This window comes from Aythya marila, assembly GCF_965140915.1.
Source record: "Aythya marila genome assembly, chromosome: 1".
Lineage (NCBI taxonomy): Eukaryota > Metazoa > Chordata > Aves > Anseriformes > Anatidae > Aythya > Aythya marila.
Window position 1 is genome coordinate 190,953,503 of NC_139042.1, and position 18,337 is coordinate 190,971,839.

Below are 18,337 nucleotides of genomic sequence, written 5' to 3' on the forward strand. Positions count from 1 at the left end.
TGATGCAGATTATATGTATTACTGTAAGCTGTGCATATGTGTATTCTCATTAAGGCCACTTACTGTTTCATCAGAAAAATAAAAGTAAGTATTTTTCAGGAGGTTCAGAAAAATAGTTAAACAGAAGTTGGGACTTCTGGGGAAAGGAGGAAGACTACTTAGGAAATGCTGCAACATCAAAGTGGGAAGACAAGCAGAATCCTTGCCTTCCTAAAAGCAAGCAAACAAAAATGTATAGCTTAAAACCAAAACCACATGCAACAAAACAGCCTACTTAATCTCACCATGCAATATGTATGTATGTATGTAACTGCAGAAGTTGGATATTCTAGGAAGTTTAGGAATAAGAGGAACAACTTGAAGCTAGCAGTGATTTTAAAAAAGCATGGTGAGTTGGTCAGCTCTAAAGAGAGGTGATTGTACCACCTGGGGATATATGCCAGAATTAAAAGGAGGAGATGAGCCTTCCCATCCCCAAAGGTATGTTTTAAAACATGATAGATTCCCTCCTAGCAACTTGCTTTTACAACAAGTGGCAGTGACCAATTGTAGTGGTACCCAAAACGTTTTTGACAGATTGAAACAATCTCTAGTGTAGATGTACTTACTCATTTTAAAGGTTCTCTAAATCTCTCTTTGGTAGTTCCAGCTTAAATCTTGTTTTGGTGGGGGTTGTTTATGGTTTCCCTACCATGACTGAAAAAAACAGTTGGCCAGAGAAGTGCATCTTTTCAGAATCTCAGGGTTCTTCCATTCCAAGTCTGGGCCTGAATGGCAGGTGCCTTGAGAACTGCATGCTGTCTTTCTGAGCCTGACTTTTGACCGTTGTGTATAAGTATGTTTCTATGGCGAACGGTGACATTAGGAAGCAGTTCTTTTGCAAATTTTTAAATATCAGATCATGTGGTTAAATGGAAGATTTAAAAAAGAATGTTTCAATCTCATAAGCGTGTATTTCTCTCCTAGTTGATTCTTTTCACATAGAGGGAAAGCTTTGGATTCCTTCATCTAATTGTTGTTCACCTGTCCTCATAAGTCACTTCTGATTAAGTGACTTTTCCTTCATTCAGTGATGAGATTCTTCATTTAATCTACCAATTCCCAATTTGGGAAAGCTTTGCTTGTAATTTTAGAACTAGATACAGGATTCTTACTGATAATTGCTTCCTTACCTTCCAAGTGTATATGCTGAGCCGTGTTGTATAAACCTCTTGTGCATGTTTCCTGTTTGTTCTTCCCATTTCTCCTAATAAGAATTCCCCCAGTGAGTGTACTGATCCAATAGCTCAGTGATAGAGCAGCTTCCCCTTGAAGCTTAATTAAAGCAGCCAACGTAGTTACCGTATAGCAGGTTCTTGTACCTCGTTATGCAGAACTACATAATGGGATATATTAATGCTGTAATATTGTACAAATAATGACTGTTAAGAATAAATCTGATATGCATAAGGATGATAGTGATTCATATATATGCCTGTTTCACAGGTCTGTGGAAAACTTTCATTTTCTTCTTCTAGTTCTTGAATTAGTTTTGAATTAGTTCACAGAATTGCAGGTTGAGGTTGGAAGGGAGCACAGCTCTTTTAAAACTCATTTGTTTCATAGAGATGCTACTCCTGAAGTTGTGAATATATTTTATTTTTATTATCTGTCTAACAAGTGAAACGCTACTCCATTAGAAAAATAAACCCAAAATGTAAGAAACACTTCAGGAAGATGTCTCTTACAGTAGTCCTTCACTAGGGGCCCTTCATACAGGTGCGTCATGCCTTGATGATCATCTGATGTTTGCAATCAATTTGGTCATACTAATTTTGTCTCAGTGAACTTTTTCATTTGTCAGTTTAAAAATTTACCCTTGGTAGGAATAGAAGTTCATATTGTTCTGTTATCTCTGAGTCTGGATATACAGTTTGTTACAAATAGAACATAGACCTTAAGCTGGGGTGGAAATTTTTGACCACTTCCTCCCTTTCTTAGAAGCTGCACAGAAAAATGAGACAGGTTACTGAAGCTGAAGAATAAAGTATTTAAGCTTCAAGGAGATAAATTCATTATAATGATGAAACACAAACCTTCTTTTCTCCCTTCTCGCACAGTCTCTTAGGTGTTAACTTAGAGTTGGACAGTATAAGACTGTTTTCTCCATTAATGGGGAAGAAAATTATTTATTCACAATAAGAGAATTCTGAAAATACAATAATAAATCTAAATCATCACTATTTAAAAACAAAATCAGCTAACTTGTCCTATGGGATGAGTGCTCATTCTGCAGTATCTATTGTTGACTATGTGGAAGAGTTGGTGTTTGTGCATTGGAAATGATTGCTATAGAAAACAGGAAATGTTCCAAATCATGTATGTATAATTTTGGATTTGTCATGTGTTCCTTCAAGATGTATTGGAAGTAGTCTTTCGGTTACAGAATGTTTATGCTTTTAGAGTTCAGAGCGTGCATTTTATTATTGTGCATTTTATTATTGTGCATGAAATGTATACTGCTGTAAAATAGTCTTTTACTTCCTAGTATTTGCTTGGGTGTGGACACTGCTGAGCTTTAACATATTGAGGATCTGTGTAGCTGCTGCACCAGCTCTGACCTGAATTAATTTTGCAAACCAAAGTTTTGCTTCTGGTAACATTTAGAACTCTGTTTCATTATGAGTGGTTATGTAGATACACGACTTCTGTCTGTTTGGGCTATCAGCACGTTCAAAAGAGCATGTGAGCATGCATTTTGCTGTTTTTGACTTTCATATCCCTGCTAAATGAATATTGTAAAATAGCATACTTCTGCTTGAAGCCACAAATATTAAACTTACCTCTCCCTTTTTGGTAAAGGTACCTTTTTTCCATTTTGCTTACTTAGAAAGCTGTGTGTGCAGTCCTGTTCGGTGCTTTCCTTGTATAGTGATTTTCCACTGATACCTGTCTGTCTGCATACAGCAATAGAGGACAAAGAATTTTTTTAGGTTGCATTCCAACATTTTTCAAACGTTAGAGAACTGTCTAGGCGCATTTGTAGTTGTGTAGCTTGAATTTTTTTTTCTGCTTTTTGTTTAATGCCAAGTTGACTGTGAGCTACTATATTCTGTAAAAACTGGAGGAGGAGATTAGAACAACTATATTTGATGTGCAGTGCATGCCCTAAGTAGAACACTTGCCGTGTTGTTTATTGACTGTTAGTGTGCATTCTAATTTGTGTTTCCTGGCAGTGTTGTTTGTGTTGGTGGGGACGGCATGTTCAGTGAAGTGATGCATGGTCTCATTGGAAGAATGCAGAAGGACTCTGGCATAGACCAAAATAATCCCAAAGCACCGTTAGTCCAATGCAATATAAGGATTGGCATAATCCCTGCTGGTAAGAAAGGGTTAACTTTCAGTTTACTTTATTCGTTTCTTGTTGAAATTTCTTCTATTCATAACTTCTTGAAATTAGGCTTAAGTGTGAGATACGAGCAGTAGTGTTCAATAACGGCACCTAACTGTATCTGTTTGTATCCCAGCGTAGTTACTGACCGTATGCACTATTTGGGAAGGATGCATTGCAAAGGAAAGCACGTCTTAAATGTGCAACTTCAGAATTTGTTTCTTTCTTGCTCTCTTAATTCTGTGGCTCATTTTATGTTAATACAAGATAAAATGTTGACAGTAATGTCTTTGCTCATCTAAACACATCAGTGAGGGAAATTTACTGAATGGAGACTTAACCTGTGGGGGGAAAAAAAAAGTGGTGTGTGTTTTTGGTTTTTTTTCCTCCAGTTCCAAATTCTCCACAAATGTAGTTAGAATTGCAGTAAGACCATCCCACTGTTCTGGCAACAGGTTGGTTCTGGTTTGTGTGTTTTGTTTTGTTTTGTTTTGTTTTCCCATTTCTTATCACAGAAAACATAAAGCAACTGCAGCTGGGGAACAGTCCTCAGGTTGCAGATAGCTACTACATATTCTGCGCAGGCTACTTCTGGTGCCACGTGCTGTACCTTCACAGTTCAGCCACATACTGTAATTGAGAGGCATTTGTGAAAACTGTCTCAGGATTCAGTGCTTCAATGATAAATTTACTTTTTATTGACCACAGTCAGTGTTTGGATTAATCTTGCTGTTAAACCTAGTGGCCCACCTGTTACCTCATCCTTCCCAATTGGTGGGATGTCTAAAAAGTGGACTTAAATGACTCTCTTGTCCAAGATTGGATTCAGTCTTGCAACTCTTTAATGGCAATTATCTGCAATTTTATATTATTTATCCACAATTTTGTGGACTGTGTGGAAAGACAAGTGCACTTTTTAGTGTCATTGGTATGCTGTTTTCTTTTCCTTGTCAGACGCTTGAGATTTGAATTAAAGAACTGATCTGAAATAAATCTGTGAGTTTCTAACTAGAACTGAAACACAGACTCTATCTGAAAATTTAACATCAACAATAAAAATACACAGGGTGAAATAGAACATTTGTACCCTCAGGCTTCAGGTGACTAATTTTGTGTTCCTTGTATATTTAAGAAGAATGTATCTAAACCTAAACATCTGAATTGTTGCTTGGAAAAGGTTTAACAGTTTCTGCTTGTAGATGTCTAACTGTTACTGTATTGCAAGTTGTAACGTGAATATCCCCTTATATTTTTTTTGTTCCTGTTAGCACATTAAGGGTTCTGTGTAACCCAATATTTAACTGTAATCTGTTTTTATTTGTTGAACCTTTGTATTTAAATCAGTTTGTATATTAAGCTTCAAAGAATAGAATGTGAAGTGCTCTACCCTTCATTTCCCTTATTAATGTTTATTTCTTGGATTAAGGAGTTCTGCTTACATGAGTTGGTTTCAGAAAGAAATTGCCTACTGGTGATATTAGTGACCATAAAAAGACAGTTTTAAAAAAAAAAAAAAAGAAACAATGTCAGTATTGAAAGCTATTTCTTTGCCCCTAGGAAAAGGAAATTAACTATTAGCATCATAAAATTGAAAGATTTAACCTTGCCTTTTCAATGATTTCTTAATGCATTTTTTCCAATCACAGCCAGGAAGTATGAGCTTCACTGATGTTTTAATATTGCTCACGTGTACCAAGCTACTTTCTTCTCTGGTGTACTTCAGTGTTTTTATTGTTATTTTTGCCTGCTGTAGCTGTTTGCTATCTGGATGCATAGTGTGTGCTGTGTTCCTGAACTACCATGAGGTACATCCAGCCTTGTAATCAGTGCTAAGACTCAAATATTTTCTTTAAGTCATTATTCTGATGCTTCAAAAGTTCTTTACAATAGTGTATAAGGAAGCTGGTCTTGAAGTTCTGTTAATTATTTTTTGGAAGTACAGAAGATATAAACAGATCGAGATACAAATTGTGTTATACAATATTTAAAATGCTTCATTGCTGAAGTACGTGAAAGTGCCTGTAGGAGTATTATTTTGATGTATTTATCAAACGCACTGAACAACTCTTAATGCTTTCTTAACACATCTAGCTATCATGGAGACCTGAAATTGTGTATGAAATAGCCAAGCCCATGCATTGCAGGATGCTTGGGAAGGCAGCAGGACTTTTCTTCCAGACTGGTGAAACTTCTAGTGAAGCATCTCTCTGTGGTGCTTACCTGACTGTTGTGTGGTTCTATGCTTCACTTGATGTGATTGAGCTGTGACCATATACTGACTCCAGCAGATCCCCTGGTTCTCAGAGTAGTTCAGGGAGTTTGTTCCAGAATAAATGAAGTCTTTAAAAAGAATATTTTTAAAGCTAAACTGACAATCCTGAAATACAACAAGTAAAAAGGAATAAAGCAGTGCAAATCCAGGAAAGCTTGATGCATAATGCTTTTTTAGTTCGTTACAACCAACATTTTCTTAAAATCCTAAGAACATGTCAGCTGATACTGAAGACAACCATTACCCAGGGATTAAGTTCTAAAAGTGTGTGTGTCTTCTGACATATGGAGACAATTTATTCATTGAAGACAGGTGCCTGGGATAAGGTGACAGTGTCTCAGTGGTTTTTCTTTTTTTTTTTTTTTTTCTTTTAATCTTTTAGTTCCTAACTTCAAGCTGCATTAGCAGAAACATGGCAGGTTGCTGCAGTTTTGTTGCTGTGGTTAAATGCTGCCTATATTCGAACTAGCACTCAATTCAGCAGGCTTAATCTTTGCTCAGAAACTGTCAATTTAATTGAACAGAGGTTTGAAACTACAAATGAAAGAAAGATTTAATGGTAAAACAGCCTCACCCGTATGATCTTTTTTGAGGAATTAGCTTTATTTCATAGGCAGAATCCCATTCTTCAGAATCTTTTTATAAACGTAAGGGTACTTGTAAGTCATAATTCTTATTTTCTGAAGCAAGCCCCTACGTGGCTCTTTCAGGGTATCCGGAAATAACACTAAGGAAACAGAATAGTCTGTCTTCTGTTTAAAACTGTCTGTTAATCTTACAATTTATTCTACATTTTTACAAAATAACTTGTTTTTTAAATGCCACGAATAAAGGCTTCTATTCATGTGGCTTTTTTAACTTCTGAACTTCTGTATTAGTTGCAGCTGTTCCTAAATCTGCCAATGTAAATTGACTGACTGCTGTTGTAAACAGGTTTCTTGTTAAAAGTACTTAGAGGCTGTAGCAACCTGCCAGTTCCACACTTAGTTTGGTATCTACAAGAGAGTGCACCTAAAAAAAACCTTCTCTTTAGGTATTACTTCCTGCTAGTAGCAGCTGCCCTTAAAGCACATTCAGCTGTGTTTTTTTCCTACAGCCAGAGTGGCAGTATGCCTAGCTGAAACCAGAGAGAACCTTTTATATTGGAACGTGGCACTGAGGTTTCATCCACGTGCTTTAGTATTAAAATGATACCCTCTAGAGTAAGCCAAAGTAATTCATTCTTCTTCCTAAACCTGGCACAGAAGAGGGGTACAAAGCTGTCAACAGCTGTTGGAAACTCCTCTAGTAAAAGAGAACCGATTGGATTAAATGCCCTTATGATCTCAGCAGGTAAAAAAAATCCTGCTGCACACTGTGCTGTGGCATAATACTAGTGCAGGTTTTCTCCTTCCAGAAACCAAGCCTGCCAGTCTGCCCTGGGAACAGGGGAAAAATCTTTCAAGTACTGGAGAGAATTGAGTAAAATGCAGCAACAAAGTGTTAATTGCCATAGTGATTTAGGCTTCTAGAGCATCCAGATTCCTCTTGCTTTTGCTGCACTCAAGGATATGAACTCTTAATGCCTAGGGCGGAAGCATGCAGGGTGATTATAATCAGCGTGTTGATGTGTGCCTATTGAAGCTCATGCTAAAACCAGCAGAGGCTTCGTACGGGAAGGTTGCATAGGAAAAAGATTCATTCACAAATTTCAAAACCAGCTAGAAGTGAAATCATGAAGTGTGACTGGACTCCTATACTACTGCCATCTAGGCTGTAAAGTTTCTCTTGGAAAATGTGTTAAAGCATAGCATTAAAAGCTAACTTTTTTAAGGTTCCAAATGATGTATCTGCAGCCTTCCTGGTTACAATATTTGTAATATTTAATGACCTTTGCAGTTTAGTTAGCATCTCATTTCAAGGATGAGTACATTCAATTTGGAAGGTGAAGTCCAATGTTTTGTTCCACCTTCCTCATTTTAAATCAGTTCTACTCCTGGAAACGACTGTCTTAGAGCTAAACACTGCATTGGATACGGTGGGGCTGCTATGAGAACAAGTCAGTCAAGATTACTTTTCCCTGTAACGTTTGTGATTTTAATTTCATCTTTAAAATTTGCCACTATTACCATTTTTTATATACAGTGGTACTGAACTTCTGCTGAAGTGATTATCTACAAGAATAAAAACCAATAAAAAACGCCCCAAATCCTTCTGAAGTGCTTCTTTTTAAGCTAACCTGCCATTCTGCAGATGTGAAGCTGATTTCTTGGTTTCTAGGTGCCCAGACCATCCATCTCTCCCTGTAACAGTAACTTAGCCTCCTTACTTTTGAATGTGTCACATCCTTGTCCTTTAAAACTCACTTCCCAGCAAAGTCACCGTCTAGATTTTTCAAAATACTAAATGCTGCTCAACCAAGAATAAATATGCAGTTACTCTGTCATTAGCATGGTATTTTGTTAATGAGTGACACAAAAAAAAAAAAAAAAAAAAAAAAAGACTTCACAAAATTTTGGCTTTATAAAAATAACATAAATGTACAAGAACCATGATGAAGCTGTTCTTGTATGTAGTGGAAAACCCATTGCCATGGTAATTTCTCCTCGAGGATTCAGAGTACACTGTAGAAATACCTGTCCAGTTGTCAAGGGTATCTCACACTGAGCAATGCTCTTGAGTGCTAAGAGTGTTACTGTTTCTCTGTTAAACTCACTGCTTGCTCTAGGATCAACGTCTAGCTGGCCGTTGCTTCTGTCACCTGCTTAGTTTAGTACTGCAGTGACAGTCGTCCAGTTCTTTGGAATTTGTTTAGTTTTCCATCAAAAAGAGTGCAAAAATGAACAGTCATAGCCTCAAAGAAAGAGCATGTATTCTTTTGAGAAGACTTAGTGGTAAGTTAGTAGTCTTAATCATATGAAAAATGATGTTTGAATGCTTTGCCTTTCCTCCCATTTATTTAGAATGGTAAATGCTGATTTTGTCCACAGAATCATCCATGTAACCAGTTAGAATGACATTTGTTTTTGCTTATTACTTTGGTATGCTATGACCTAAAGCTTGAAAAAAAACCTTGGTTAATTTTTCTATCGTTAACGTTAAAAAAGTTTTAATTTGTGGATGGTAAGAAAGTGGAAGAATTTGCCTATATAGCAATAGTGTGGCTATATAACACCTCCTAGTAACAAACAAACTCTTGGGAAAATGGGCTAATGAAACATACACGATGTATGGTAAAGATTCAAAGCAATTATACTTGTTTTAACAAGGGCCAGCTACTGTAAGAGTTGATGTGCCCTTTACACACTTACTATTCTCAATGGGCTCTTAATATCAAAATATCTGGGGTGAGAACTTCGGGTAGCTGGGATGCTTTGGTTTGGGATTCAGCTGTCTACATACATATAGTGACACAGTGCCGTTTGGAATGTGCTACCCTCTACATCTAGTCTACTAGGGTAGCAGTGGAAGCCAAGCAGGGTAATCTGCAGCACTTGACCACTGGTGGTTGGTGCCATTTTAGGTAAAGCAGTTATTCTCCTTAGGGTGAGTTTCAGTTTGAACTTTAGACCCAGATTTTGATGCTACCTCTGTCTGTCTGTAGGTGAGGTGGATGTCTAAACTCACATTATAGCCAGGGGCCATCTGATCAGTCTTGCAGCTGCCTGCTTGTGCAGATGTTTTATTTCTTGAGAGGCCCCTCAAGAGGTGCAGGGTGCCGGTGTGTGGGTACCTTCAGTCGATCTCAGGCTGCCATCAGCTCTTCTAACAAGATCTCTTTGACCAGAGTGGGAGCTGTGACATACAGTCTACAGAGTCACACGTACATATGTAACTACTTTTAGGTGTCATAACTTGAAACTTAACCATTCCCTTGCACACTGATTTTCTTCTCCTCCAGCACAACCAATGCAAAAGCTTTTTTCCAATCTGAAAATCTTTTTTTAATTATTATTTTTTAATGAATTAAAGCTGAATTAAACTGTTAAAAAGCAGTCTAACTGCTTCATATACACCTTGGAAGGGCAGAATACTTTTGTGTAATCCATATAAACCTCTTTTATTTTCCTTTACTCTGTTATACTCTGTCCCTTACAAATCCACAAAGAAAATCTAGCAGAACATTTATATCATTTTAATGCTGTTTTTAGAAGAAGAAAAAATCTAACACCTAACATTAGTCAAGAATTAAGCTCTGTGTGAGCTTCTTGCCCAAACTGAGTGTTAATCAAGGGGTGTAAGTCAAACTACATAAAGGAGAAAAACTTTTTTTTTTTTTTTCCAAAAATAATCTGGTTCCTGTTTAGTTCTGAAGTATTCAAAGAGATCCAAATCCTTACTAATTATGAACATTTTTGTGACCTTGAAACTAGCATTGTTAGGTTTATACTTGGCATGATGTGGTGTTAGTACCAGTTAGATTCTCTTAGAATGTACATGAGGAATGATACCGGTTTTCTTGCTCCATACTACTGGATCTGAGAAGAAAAAAAAGGCTATTTTACTGTTTCATAGGTCAGTTAATTTTAGTTTTTTCTTTATTATTATTTTTATTTTTGTTTTGTTTTGGTGGTGGTGGTGGTATTTTTTTACTCCACTGGCAAGTCTGAGAAAGAGGGATCATTTGATAGCTGGTAAACACTGTTGGTATTTTCCCCAGCCTGCCGTTTTAGACTCTTGTGAGTTAATTTCAGACATCAGGTCTAATTTTAGGCCTCCCTTGCTTGTTAACTGAAGAGAAATGAAAATAACTCCTGTAAAATTGCCCAGCAGATAAATCAGCTTTTAATTGACTACAGAAGAGGATAGGGAGCCTCCGATGTTTAAATCTAGCTTGTGTGGATGCCCCTCTTCTCCTCCCACCTAGAGCGTAAGACTACTTGGAAGCTCTGGCTGTTTACATCAGGACAGAAGTGGCTTTAAGGTAATTCTAGTAGCAGAATACAAATTTTTCTCAAAGAAATTTGAAAGGCTGGATGAAATACTGCTTTTGTAAGTTTAGCAGAAAATTCAGGTCAAGTGTTCTAGCGGCCAATTTTCTGGGGTTTCTTTTCAAAAGTAGTAAGAATTTTCTGCCTAACTGAAATTTATGAGTTAGGTGGCAATATAAAACTGGAAAAAATAGCAATAAAGTGTAACTTAAGTATCTGAACTCTACTTACATTTTTTCTGCTATAAAACTCCAAATTAGGCACAGTAGCATCTTTTGTGTGCCTCACCTGTTGTGGTACTGAGAGAAATTGGAGCCCTGTTTCCTATACAACAACATAAGCTTGTAGTGGTACATTTGCACCATCATGAACATCAGCCTGTGTAGAGAGAAACCTCTTAGTCACATTTCCCTTTGTTCTGCCAGTTCTATTATATTTATCTTCTCTTTAACTGACTCGCAGAGCTCCTTGTTCACAGTGGCTGCCTTCTGCATTGTGTTTGCTTGAAAGAGGCTTCTTCTGTGCACTTTATTGATAGGGGAAGTGATGTCCATTTCCTGAGAAATAAGTTGGAGGCAAAAGGATATACCATTATCAAAAGGAACAAAAAAATATGTCCTGACTCCTTTCAAAGAGAAAGAACCAAAAGATTTTAAATAGTTATTTTAAATAGTTACTGGTCATTCTTCCATTTTTAATTTTATATTTTACTTTGATTAGGCCTTTGGAATCAAGTGCTCTGTATATGAGCTGCTCTGATCTAGTATATCACTAGCAAATCTGAGAACAGATACGTGGACAAGTTAAGTTTTGGTTTTCATTTTTCGAACCTTGACTTTCTAGGACTTATTTCCAGGGAAGAAATCTGAGAACCTGTGAGTTAGTTTTGGAGTTGCGTATATATATAGTTTAAGTCCTTGTACTTTACATGGAGACAAACAAGTTCTGTTTACCTGAAAAAAAGTTATTGTTCCAATTTAAATCATAATATTTCTATCTATATATTTAACTTTGTTCCATAAAATAGAAAGGGGCCAGCTACAAGAATAGAAAGCTTTTATTCAGAGATCCATACCAATAATACTTGCTTTGAACATATACAATATAATCTCTTGGTCTTCATTTTTCAGGGTCAACAGACTGCGTATGCTATTCGACTGTTGGCATTTCTGATCCGGTAACATCAGCTCTTCATATTATCGTAGGTGAGTGATGAAAAATCACTGTTTTGCTATGAAAATGTTTCCAATGTCCAAAAATAGTAATTTCATTTGGTTATTGTTTTCCCCATGTCTGTGAAATATAACTTGAATATAATGACCAAGTTGAAAAATTAACTTCTTGTCTGGGATTTAAGTCTCTTTCTGATTTGAAATACAGGAGGTTAAAAAATAATTGCTTTCTCCACTGTAATTCATTGTTTTCAAGGGAATATAACTTTAGATTTGGTGCTTAAGATTTCATGCTCTCTGGCATGCTTTTTAAAATAGTAGTATGACATAATAAACAGCATAAATTATTGAATTATACAATTCAAAGTTGTCACAAGTAGCACGTACATTTGAATAGTATTATTTTAAACTTAGTTGCCTAATTTTCTTGTGCAATTCAATGCTTTCATACCAAGTTAGAAATGTGGCTTCTGCTTGACTGGAATTAGCTAATAATTCCCCATTTTGCAGTCTAAAAATCACATATTTGAGGGGGAGCTAGAGAGGAAAGCAATTGTTCTTCAGTAAATGCCTTTTGATATGTTGTCATCAGTAAGTAGAGGTACTGGCATTGCCACTTCTCATAGACCTCAAGTAAGGGAGCCCCTGAATTGCATGGGGGCTAAAGGAGACAGCTTGCATGCTCACTGCATCGCAGCTAGTGATGTCGTTCCGATCTGCCATATACTGAGGAAACACAGTCACCCAGTTCTTAATACTGAATTTGAAAAATTGTACAGGATTGTGTTTGATTACGTCCATTTTGTGTAAGCATAAAGGATGCAATTTCCAGCTGACTGTTCTTTCATTATTACTTGCTTATTGAGTGCTTAACAAGAGCAGTTTTAGGAGCTGCTCTTGCAAAGATTTACACATGAGCTTCTCTGTTGCTCTCCTATGGTTAACTCTGTTCAGCATACGCACATTTTAGCCCCATTGGACTGGAATTAAAGAGCTGCTTTCTAATATGTGCTTAGTATATCACAATAGCTTAGTTGGATTATTAAATGTGCATATAAACATATGTATTTAAATTTCTAAGTGTGTTTCTCAAGTGCATAAAAGGGTGCTTCATAGTGGTCTGTGGTGGAAAGAGGAGAGAGAGTGGGCATAAAGTTAAATAGTATAGGGTCGGGTTGGTGCAGATGTTTTTAAAATTAAAAACAAACAAATAAACAAACACTTCTGAGTCTTCCACTACAAGGACATCAGATAGGTTGTGTACTTCATTTTTACATATATTCAAGGCCTGACTGGATAAAGCCCTTAGTAATCTGATCCAGCCTCATAGCTGAACCTGCTCTGAGTGGGAAGTTTGATGAGAAACCTCCTAAGGGCCCCTGTGGGTTGAATTGCCTATCCTCTGATACTATGAAATGTACAATTTATTCGTTGGACGTACAGTTCTGCTTTGATCTCTTTTGTAATGTCCTCTCCCACTCCTGTGTAGCCCTAGTGCAAATTCTTCATTATATACTTTTAGCATACTGACCTTTCTTTTCACTTAGTGCTTAATGCTTTTTAAATATTGAAAGAAATGAGTTGTAAAAAATGATTTTCTCTTTCTCCATGTATAAGAAATATATATATATATGTACGTTTGATTCATATGTATGTTGTACGACATTTTAATGAAAAAATCTGTAACATTAAAGTTGTTACTATTTTTGTAGCTTGAAACAAAATAAACCTTAATGGAACCTTATACTTTCTAACCTCTGTAGGTGATAGCCAGCCTCTGGATGTCTCCTCTGTGCATCATAACAATACATTTTTGAAGTATTCTGTATCACTGTTGGGTTACGGTTTTTATGGAGACATATTAAAAGACAGTGAAAAGAAACGGTGGATGGGTCCAATGAGATACGACTATTCAGGTAACTTGGAGGGTTATTACATTCTTTTGTCAGCATGTAAGCATACTGGAGCGGTTGATACCCTCTGTCCAAATCACGCTTCTCTGAAGCTTTTAATCAAAAGGGACAGACTGAACCTGATTGCATACTCCTTGAGGTACCAAGTGTGTTGAATCAGATTATGTAAAGCTGTGTAATTTAGGAGATAACATTAACGCTTTGCTTATTAAAGTTGTGTTGAATTTGGCTATATAACACAGTTAGCAAATTAACTGATAGTTAACACTTATGTGTTTTGTAAGCTTTATAAAGAACTAAAACGTGTATTTAAACTGTCATGAACGATGCTGAAAGCAACACTAATTCAAATTAATCAGCCTTTTTTTGATTAGTGAACCTGCTAGCGCTCTAGCACTGTTCTGTAGTGTTTGTATCATGTGTTGATGTGTCTCACCTAGAGAGCGATGCCTAAAAAGTTATATTTATTCTGTGTTAATCATTGTGACTTCCTTCTCAATTAGTTGGACAGAGGTAGGCACTCTGCTGTCTTGGACTTGCATGCTGATGGAGAGAACTGTTGTGGTCCTTTCAGTACTGATTATAGAGTTAGCTGAGTGGTTTAGCCTGGGTATTTGATATTTGGGCAAATCTTATGTTACTGGAAAGTATGTTTTACATTTTTGATTTGTTATATGTTAGGAGAAAGCAGAATTTAATTACCTTTTCTTAATGTAGGCTTCAAGACTTTTCTTTCTCATCATTATTATGAAGGAACAATTTCTTTTCAACCAGCAAAACACACACTTGGATCTCCACGAGATAAAGATAGCTGCAGAACAGGGTAGGCTAATATTTATTTCTGGATACTTGACATGAACTGTTGGAAAAGGCCTGTATGTAAACAGAGGTTACAGCAATGTTGCTTTTTAATATCAAAACACTTACTCTGAAAGAGACAAGCTTTTTAAAAAGAGGTTTATTGACTCATTAAAGAGAATACCTTATTTTATCAGGTCAGTGAACAAAAATGTAATAAAATTTTGTTAGCCTGCTTCCCTCCCCATCTCCAATTTTAAATGAAACAAAGTATAATACCACAGCACACAGTTCTGTGTTACTCCTAATAAATAACAAGTCTGGATACCTTATAGCTTCTGTAAGTAGAAATAATTATTCAGAAAGTTTCAAATGTTCGTGTTGTAATTGGAACTAGCAATTTTAAGAGTTGTTTTAGTGTAATGACAACAACTTGTCCTGAGTATAGGTCCTTTCAAGAACCACTATTTAATCTTTTTTTTAATGGACTACAATTATCCTGTATAAATTCTGTGTGACCTTCACTTCTCAGAAGAAAAGGCTAAGGGGCACTGAGAAAGTGTCTGGAAATAGCATGGGAGTGTGAGAGCTTCACCTCTGTGTCATGTCAGCGTGACTGCATGTCTGTTTCAAGTGTCTGAATACAAACACATGCAAGATGTTGTGAAACAAAAAGGAGGAACTGAAAATCCATGAATGGATGCAAAGCTAATGTCTCAGAGAGATTTTATAGATATGGTGTGATTGCTCACATGAGCACAGCATATGTATATGCTTTCCAGGGGGAGAAGTGGGGTTGTGCTCAATGCAAAGAAACAGCTCTGTTGCGCACAGGATGAGGGAAGACCTCATGGATAAGGATCAAAACAGACAAACACAGATGACGGGGAGGTAGACATCTACAACAGACCTCTGATTAAGTGGGGGAAGTAGGTGAAGAAGCCTTTAGACAGTTGGAGGAAGCCTTCTGATGGCAGGCCCTGGAATTTATGGGTGTTTTTTTCCATCCTGGTAATTGCTGGAAGGTCACAAGCAATTCAGGAGATGCCTGGAGTGCGTTGATGATGATAATCGTACTGGTGATTGACAGACTGACTAGGAGAAATGCTACAGAAAATGAAGGTGGGGAATGTGATGGTTGAGGGCAGTCTTGGCAGCAGTGACTGTGAGATTATGGTTTAAAGTCTTGAGAGAAGGGAGCAAGGCAGAAAGTAGAATTACAGCCCTGAACTTGAGAAGAATAAGTGTTAGTTTATTCAGGAACCTTGGTGAGATCCCATGCAACGTTGCCCTGGAGGACAAAGAGGACAGGAGAGCTGGGTCTTTAAGGATGACCTCCTCAGAGTGCAAGAACAGACCATTATACTATGCAGAAACTTGAGCTGCTTGAGCTGCTTAGTGGTGTGGGGGACTGTCCTGGTTTCAGTTAGAACAGAATTAATTTTCTTCCTAGTAGCTGGTGGAATGCTGTGTTTTGGCTTAGGATGAGAAGAGTGCTGATAACACCCCGATGTTTTAATTGTTGCAGAGCAGTGCTTATACCAAGCCAAGGACATCTCAGCTTTTTGCTCTGTCCTGCCAACAGGCAGGCTGGGGGTGCAGTAAGAGCTGGGAGGGGACAGACCCAGGACAGGTGACCCGAACTAGCCAAAGGGGTATTCCATACCATCTGACGTCATGCTAAACAATATATAGGGGTGGCTAGCCGGGGGGAGGGGGCCGGACTGCTCGGGGTTAGGCTGGGCATCGGTCAGCAGGTGGTGAGCAATTGCATTGTGCATCACTTGTTTGTACATATTATTATTACTTTCCTATTATCACCATTGTAACATTATTATTATTATTATTTTGTTATTATTATTTTCCTGTCTTATTAAACTGTCTTTATCTCAACTCACGGGCTTCACTTTCCATTTCTCTCCCCCGTCCCAGAGAGGGAGGGGGGAGGGTGAGCGAACGGCTGCGTGGTGTTTAGCTGCCGGCCGGGTTAAACCACGACAGGGACCCAGTGACAAAAGATCTGGAAAAGGCTGGGAAATGCTTCCTTGACCTGTGGATGAGGGGGAAACAGTGGATGTTGCATACCTTAACTTTACCAAGATCTTTCCTGTTGTTTTCTTAAAATCACTTCAATGAGATGTAGACTATGTAAGAGGATGGGTGGAAAATTGGTTAGACTACATAGAAAGGTTTTGAGTACCATGTCCAACTGGCAGCCAGTTACTAATGGCATCCCTCAGGGATCAATACTGGGGCCAGTGCTGTGCAACATCTTTATTTATGACTGACATAGAGTGGACTCTTGGTGGGTTTATGGGTGATAGCAATTTGGGAGGAGTGGCTGGTATGCTGAAAGTCGGGGCTGCTATTCAAAGGCATCCCAGGGAAGTGGTCACTGCACCGAGCCTGTCTGAATTTAAGAAGAGATTGAACTGTGAACTTAGGCACATGGTCTGAACTTTTGGGTAGACCTGTGCGGTGTCAAGAGTTGGACTTGATGATCCTTAAGGGTCCCTTCCAACTCAGGATATTCTATGATTCTATGATTCTATGATCTTGGCAGGCTGAAGAAATGGCTGATAGGAACCTCATGGAGTTCAGGAGAGGCGTAATGGTGTGTACCTGGGGTGTAATAGTCCCATGCAACAATAAGGAGTGAGCACTGGCTGTTTGGGGAGCAGCTCCGCTGAAAAGGTCTTTGGGGATCCAGGTAGACAACAGACTACGCCCAAATCAGCAGCGTGTCCTTGCAGCAAGAAGGGCCAACCATGTACTGGCTTTCTAAGCAAGACAGAAGCCAAAAGGTCAGGAAAAGTGATTTTTCCTATGAATTCAGCATTTGTGAAGTAGAGCACTAGCAGCACTATGTCAAGGTATTACACCATTACAGCAATCAAATATTGAAACAGGTTGCCCAGAGAGCTTGTGGACTCCATCCTTGTAGATAGTCAAAATTTGACTGAACAAGATATTAAGTAATACCCTGATCCTATCAGACCAGTTTTGAGTAGAGGTTTGGACCACATCCAGAGGTCCCTTCCAACCTCTGTGGTCTCAACAGCATCACAGAGCCATATTTCTGACCTCCAATACATTTGAATGCTATGCCTAAGTTCCTATACTGTCTCCAGAGTTATCCTGATTCATGGTACATCAGGGTTGTTGGTGCCACACCCCATCTTATGGCGGGGAAAGCCCTTTAATGATGGGGTACAACGCACAAAAGTTGAGCTGAATAGTTTTATTTCCATCAACTCAATTGCATTTCTGTTTTCAGATGTTATATTTGCAAGGAAAGTGAGCAACAACTGGCAGAACAGCAGAAGAAATGTGGATTAAAAAATGAAGGTAATTTATCATAAAAAGTAAGATGTGATACTATGCAACTTACTGTTCTTCATTATATATCAGCTCAAGTACGTATGTTTGTTTTTTTTTTTCAAACTGCAGATTACTAGAAAATCCAATGTATCTGTACGTTTAAAAATATGTATAAGTGAGAAACATTCTTCCACCCAAGCCTCAGTTTTGATAAAATTGTACTAATTATTTATATATCTTGTATCAATATTGTACTAATTACTTATTTTGGTATGTTTGGCTCCTTTTCTTTGAGAAGGAAAGCTGTGAGCTGAGTCCTGTGAGCTGAGATTTTGTCTTTTTTTTTTTTTTTTTGTGAGTAAGATTTAACAATTAAACTGTGAGCCAGTGTAGAAAGAGGCAATTCATTAAGATGACTTTCGGAATAGATGAGGACTCAGCTTTGTGTTTGTTAGCACAAAGGTCACCCTATGTGGAGTTGTTTATTAAATAAATATGAGGCAGTGAACTTAAGTATTTCTGTGCAACACATCACCAACAGCCAGTATAAATGAAAAATTAGATTTTTTTTCTCCTCTTTC

The 18,337-nt window shown here is 37.6% G+C and overlaps 1 protein-coding gene across 2 annotated transcripts in view; it reads left to right on the forward strand.

The window, feature by feature from the left end:
- Nucleotides 1–18,337, forward strand: part of CERK (ceramide kinase) — a 46,919-nt gene that overhangs the window by 14,662 nt on the left and 13,920 nt on the right. For both annotated transcript variants that reach the window (XM_082774771.1, XM_082774770.1), the window contains exons 6-10: nt 3,216–3,361; nt 11,683–11,757; nt 13,488–13,640; nt 14,355–14,460; nt 17,713–17,783. In XM_082774771.1, coding sequence (XP_082630897.1) covers nt 3,216–3,361; nt 11,683–11,757; nt 13,488–13,640; nt 14,355–14,460; nt 17,713–17,783 — 551 coding nt within the window. The remainder of the gene's footprint in view (nt 1–3,215; nt 3,362–11,682; nt 11,758–13,487; nt 13,641–14,354; nt 14,461–17,712; nt 17,784–18,337) is intronic.